The following is a 5,164-nucleotide window of genomic DNA, read 5'->3' on the forward strand; positions in this document are numbered from 1 at the left end:
AGCTCACACTTTTCTGTGACAGCTCACACTTATTTGTGACAGATTTTTAAAAATCCCTCTATTACCCTTCCTCTTACTTCCTGACGCCTTTGTCAGCTGATGGAGAGGGAACAATTAATACCATTTAATGAGGGATGGAGATTTGACGTTAATTGTTCCAAAAATCTCTCTAAACTCTGGCAATCACACCTAAATATCTCCAAATCTCCTTATTTTGTGCTTATTTCTCTCTCTAAATCCTTCTCAAAACCGTTTCATCTCTCTCTATTTCATTCAAAGTTCAAATTTTCAGCCAAATTTTCAGCTAAAATTTGAAAGCCCGCCCATAAGTTAGAAAGATTGAGTCTGAGAAGCTTATTTATACCGAGATTTTGGTCATTATCTTCCCAACCTCTGCTCTTCCTCTGACTTTGTTTTCTTCTTTCAGGTGAAACTTTCTTATTTGTTATTCCTTTGTCTTCAATGCTTCTGATTTTTGTCTTCAATGCTATCCTAAATATTTCACCCGAAACCAATGAGACCATGATCTTCTTTGTCTTCAATGCTATCCTAAATATTTCACCTGAATATTTCTGACTTTCATGGCTAAGAAACTTAATTTAATGCTCTCCTAAACAATTACCTTCAAGGTTTCACCCTGAATGTTTCTGTTTTTTTTTCAAACGCTCTTATATTCCAGGTTTATTTGTTGGCGTTACATAATGGATGGCCTTGAAGAAATAACCAACCTGTCAAACACAGGTTCATTCACGTATGGAAGTAAATTTATATTGTTATGTAAAAACTGAATCCTTGTTGATAACAAGATTCGTATTCTCATTTTCTTTTCTGTTTTCCTTTCAGTCAAATGCTTTTGAACGTTGGATCAACCGGTCCTCTCTGGTGAATGGGTGTTTATGTTACTTTCTTTAATACTTCTCTTTTGCTTTTACATCGATTACCTGAATGAATGTTTACTTGAACTACTCAGGGTGGAGCGTGACTTTTTTTGTTCTACCCCTCTTCCTGTAGCTGTAGCACACGCTAGATATGCTCAACAGGAACGACAGCGGTAGTCTACTTTAATACTCCTCATATTTCATAATAATTCATAGTAAACTCATTGATTTCCATTGTACAATCTGGTTTCCTATAAAGTAGTAATTACCTTATTTAGATAAGGGCGTAAATTGTCTTATTTACAGTTAACTCTTTGATTTTCAGTAAACCAACTGGTTTCTAGTAAACAAGATGATTTTCTGTCAACTACATAGTTCTCTAACCATATACCTGTGTAAGCTGTGTTTGTTTTAGTAAAGTCGATGTTTCCCGTAAAACTAGTCTGTTTCGAGTAAACTACCTGATGCACTAACATATATGTTCCTGTAAAATAAACTCAGTTTCCTGTAAAATAAGAATTACCCTATTCATATATGTTCGTAGTCTTGTTTACAATAAACTCATTGGTTTCCGGTGCACTAACAGGTTTCTGGAACCAGAAAGATTTTATGTGAACTAGATTCTCTGGCTATTGACAATTGTTATGTTTCATGCAGTTTCCCACAAGATTTTATATCTCCCTCTTCAACAACTCATGCTGAGGCATCTACTGCGCTCGTTAGGAGTGAACCTCTACGATCAGATAGTTGGCCAGAAGTTTTTACATCCATTGGGCAGGAATTTCCCGGAGGTGCTCCTGCGTTTCGACAAGCTCTTAGTCGATATTCCATAAAACATGGATACAATTATAAATTCCTTAAGAATGATCTATCCCGGATAACTTGTATATGCAAAACCCCCAGCTGTGGTTGGACCATTCATGCTGTTGCTCCCGTTCCATGTTTGTTCTTAAAGCTTTCAACCCTGTCCATACGTGTGATGATTTTGTATTGTCTACTCGTAAGCCTAGGCTGTCTACAGAAGCTGTCAGCCAGTTAATAGCTGATGACATCCGAGAGAATCCTACAAAGAGTACGAAAGACATTATAACATCATTTAAAAAGGATTATGGTATAGCTCTTAGCTACTACTATTCATATAAAGCTCGGAATGCTGCTATTTCTTTAACATATGGTGAAGAAGAGGATTCATATGCGAAGCTCCAGTGGTATGTGGATGCACTATCTCGATCTAACCCAAATAGTCATATTGATCTTCAAGTCGATCCAGTTTCTCGTCGTTTTGTTAGAATTTTTATTGCTCTTGGAGCGAATATCGAAGGCTACAAGCACTGCCGACCGTTAATATTTGTTGATGGTACCTTTGCCAAAACCAAATACAATGGATGCATACTTGCAGCGGTAGCAAAGAATGGAAACGATGGTACGTACGGCCTAGTATAGTTTTCAGAAAATTACCTGATTTTCTGACCACTAGTTGATTTTCTGACCACTACCTGATTTTCTGACCACTACCTGATTTTCTGACCACTACCCAGTTTTTTGTAAACTTTCTGGTAAGAAAATAAAATAAATGTTTGTTGCCTCTGCTGATTCATTACTGATTCATTGCAGGATTGTTTGTTGTTGCCTACGCTGTTGTTGATGTAGAGAACGATCCAAACTGGACATGGTTTTTCTGCAATTTGGGACGAGTTGTCGCTAGTAGTCCAGAGTTGACGTTTATGTCTGATCGGCACCATGGTATTATAAATGCAGTTTCCAACATATTCCCAGAGGCCCACCATTCATATTGTGTATGGCATTTACGCAACAATATGAATTTACGTGTCAAAAATGGTGCCAAGAAGTCTGACTACTTCCAGTCACTAATATTTAAAGCTGCTCGGGCGCTAACTGTTCCAGACTTTCAAAAGTACACTACTGAACTTGTTGTCATGGGCGGCAATGGAGTGCAGTCATTTTTGTACTCTGTCAATCCTAAAAACTGGGCCGATGTATATTTTCCAGGTAATAGGTATGGTTTGATTTGTTCTTCTCTATCGGAGTCTTTCAATTCTTGGGTAAAGGACGAGAGAGTACTTCCCATTTCGGTCATGCTCGATATGTTGCGGGTAAAAATAATGAACATGATGAACGATCGACGGATTGAATCGGCCTCCTGGAACTCATTCCTATGCCCAAAAGTCAATGAGACAATGAAGTCCAGATTTAATGTTGCCTGCAGTTGGAAATGTCTTCAGTCTTCTGAATTCAAATATGAAGTTATGTCGAACCCCAGCCACTCCGTTGATCTTGCTAATCTGACTTGCTCATGTCGTAAGTGGCAAGTTCAAGGTATTCCATGTGAACATGCTATCTTGTATATTAAAGTGCATGGAGGTAATTCCTCAAAGTTTTTTGATCCTGCTGTCACAACGGATGCTTATTGTAAGACCTACAGTCTTTCAATCAACCCTGTCCCTACTTTTGATGCACCAAAGTCTTTCGATAAAGCCAACATGATACTTCCTCCCTTAACCAAGAAGCGTCCCGGGAGACCGCGAACTGTTAGGATTGAAAGTGCCGGGAACTTTCGGAAAAGACAGAGGGTATGTGGTCGATGTAAACAACTTTGTTATCACAACAGTGCTTCGTGCAACCAACCTATTTAGTGGTTGTAAATGTTCTTCATTTGAGCTGGGGAAGAGTGTGCACCGGGCATTCTACAATTTTGAATAGCTTCTACAGTGTTGAAGTTTTTTAGATTATGAAGAGAGTCTGTGTTTTTTGTTAACATTCTGATGTTCTTTTTTTGTGTAACTTATGTGCCACATAAGTTAGTAAATTTAGTAATGTGTTGGACATTGAACTGTTTCCTGGAATTTTGTAAATGTACTGTCTCTATGTCTCTAGGTTTCCTTCATTGTTTCTAGTGAATCTGGTAAATGTACTAAAGTGAAACTTGTAAATGTACTGTCTCTCTGTTTTGAGTTTCCAATCTATGCCTATGTTTTTGTTAACATTTTGCTCTCCCTTTCTTGTGTAAATAATGTGTCATATAAGTTAGTTATTTAGTTCCACCAACCTATGTTTTTTAGGATTCTATCTTGTTTCCAGTAAATTTATAAATGTGTTGGACATTGAACTGTTTCCTGAAATTTTGTAAATGTACTGTCTCTATGTTTCCATCTACAACCTATGCCAGTGAATCTGGTAATGTGTTGGACATTGAACATTATTTGTGTACTAAAGTGAAGCTTGTAAATTTACTGTTTCTATGTTCTGAGTTTCCAATTTATGTTTAAAGTAAATTTAGTAGTGTATTGGACATTGAATTGTTTCCGAGAATATGTTGTAGTTAGACACTTTTGAACTTCGATTAATGAACTTAACAAAATATACATCCAAATATGTCAATGTTCTAAGTGACAAACCATTAATATTTCAAACACCATATAATCCGTTCCTAATTAAACTTAACAAAACAACACATAAACTTTTAGATATTTAAATTTTTAGTTTTCTTCTACAATACTCCTCCTCCATCCGTCCTTTGACTCCTCCAAAATTTGGTAGGTTACTTCTGCCCTCTTTCTCCTTGCTCTGTCTTCATATTGTTCCTTTTGCGAGCACTTTGGCGGGTAATTATGCTTGATGCTTTCGAGAAATATATCTTCCATCTTTATCATTACGTATAGACCGCAATCAGGACTGTTTGTTTTTAAAATTTGAGGAACACACAGTTAGTCTCATGTACGGAATAACATAGTACTGTAATGGTCCAAAATCTGGGCTCACCTGTCCCCTTGTTGGGGGCATTCAACATCTTTAATGAATGGGATTTTTGAGGCAATTTTTTTCCTTCCGCACTTCATCTTTATCATCTTTGCTGCCAGGATTTCTGCTAATTCTTTTGCATTGTAGTTACATCTGTTTCCCAGGTCGATGTCACGAAGTAAGGAGTTGAAGTGCGTCCATTCGTTCTCCTCAAAATCATACACCAACAAAGTCCAGTGATGGCCCTCCAAAGAGTCATCAGTGGATGCTGAATTAAGTGGAACACACAACATTGATGTATGATCTTTGATGAAGTGTTGCTTAATCCGATCATCTAAATTAGCTTTGATTGTTCTTTCACTGCGCTTCTGCCTTATCATTGTCTGCATTGTGTCATTTTTAGTTTACTATTGAATTCACAAAATCCTCTTTAAATTTATTATAGTAATGGCTAAGAAACTTACAAATAGCAACGATGATAGGAATAGCACTTCACGGTCGATGTTCGAATCTGCCCACATTAAGCT

General features: G+C 37.2%; 1 protein-coding gene across 1 annotated transcript; it reads left to right on the forward strand.

Annotated features, from left to right (window-relative positions):
• Positions 1–701: 701 nt before the first annotated feature.
• Positions 702–3,532, forward strand: LOC147533230 (protein FAR1-RELATED SEQUENCE 4-like). Its single transcript, XM_086650031.1, has 6 exons — positions 702–751; positions 844–882; positions 971–1,051; positions 1,536–1,669; positions 1,834–2,301; positions 2,493–3,532. Exons 1-6 carry the CDS (start codon positions 702–704, stop codon positions 3,530–3,532), a joined length of 1,812 nt encoding a protein of 603 aa, XP_086506157.1.
• Positions 3,533–5,164: the final 1,632 nt, after the last annotated feature.

The sequence above is a fragment of the Eschscholzia californica genome, unplaced genomic scaffold (genome assembly GCF_041429995.1).
Source record: "Eschscholzia californica isolate CP2 unplaced genomic scaffold, dmEscCali1.0.p SCAF_6, whole genome shotgun sequence".
NCBI lineage: Eukaryota > Viridiplantae > Streptophyta > Magnoliopsida > Ranunculales > Papaveraceae > Eschscholzia > Eschscholzia californica.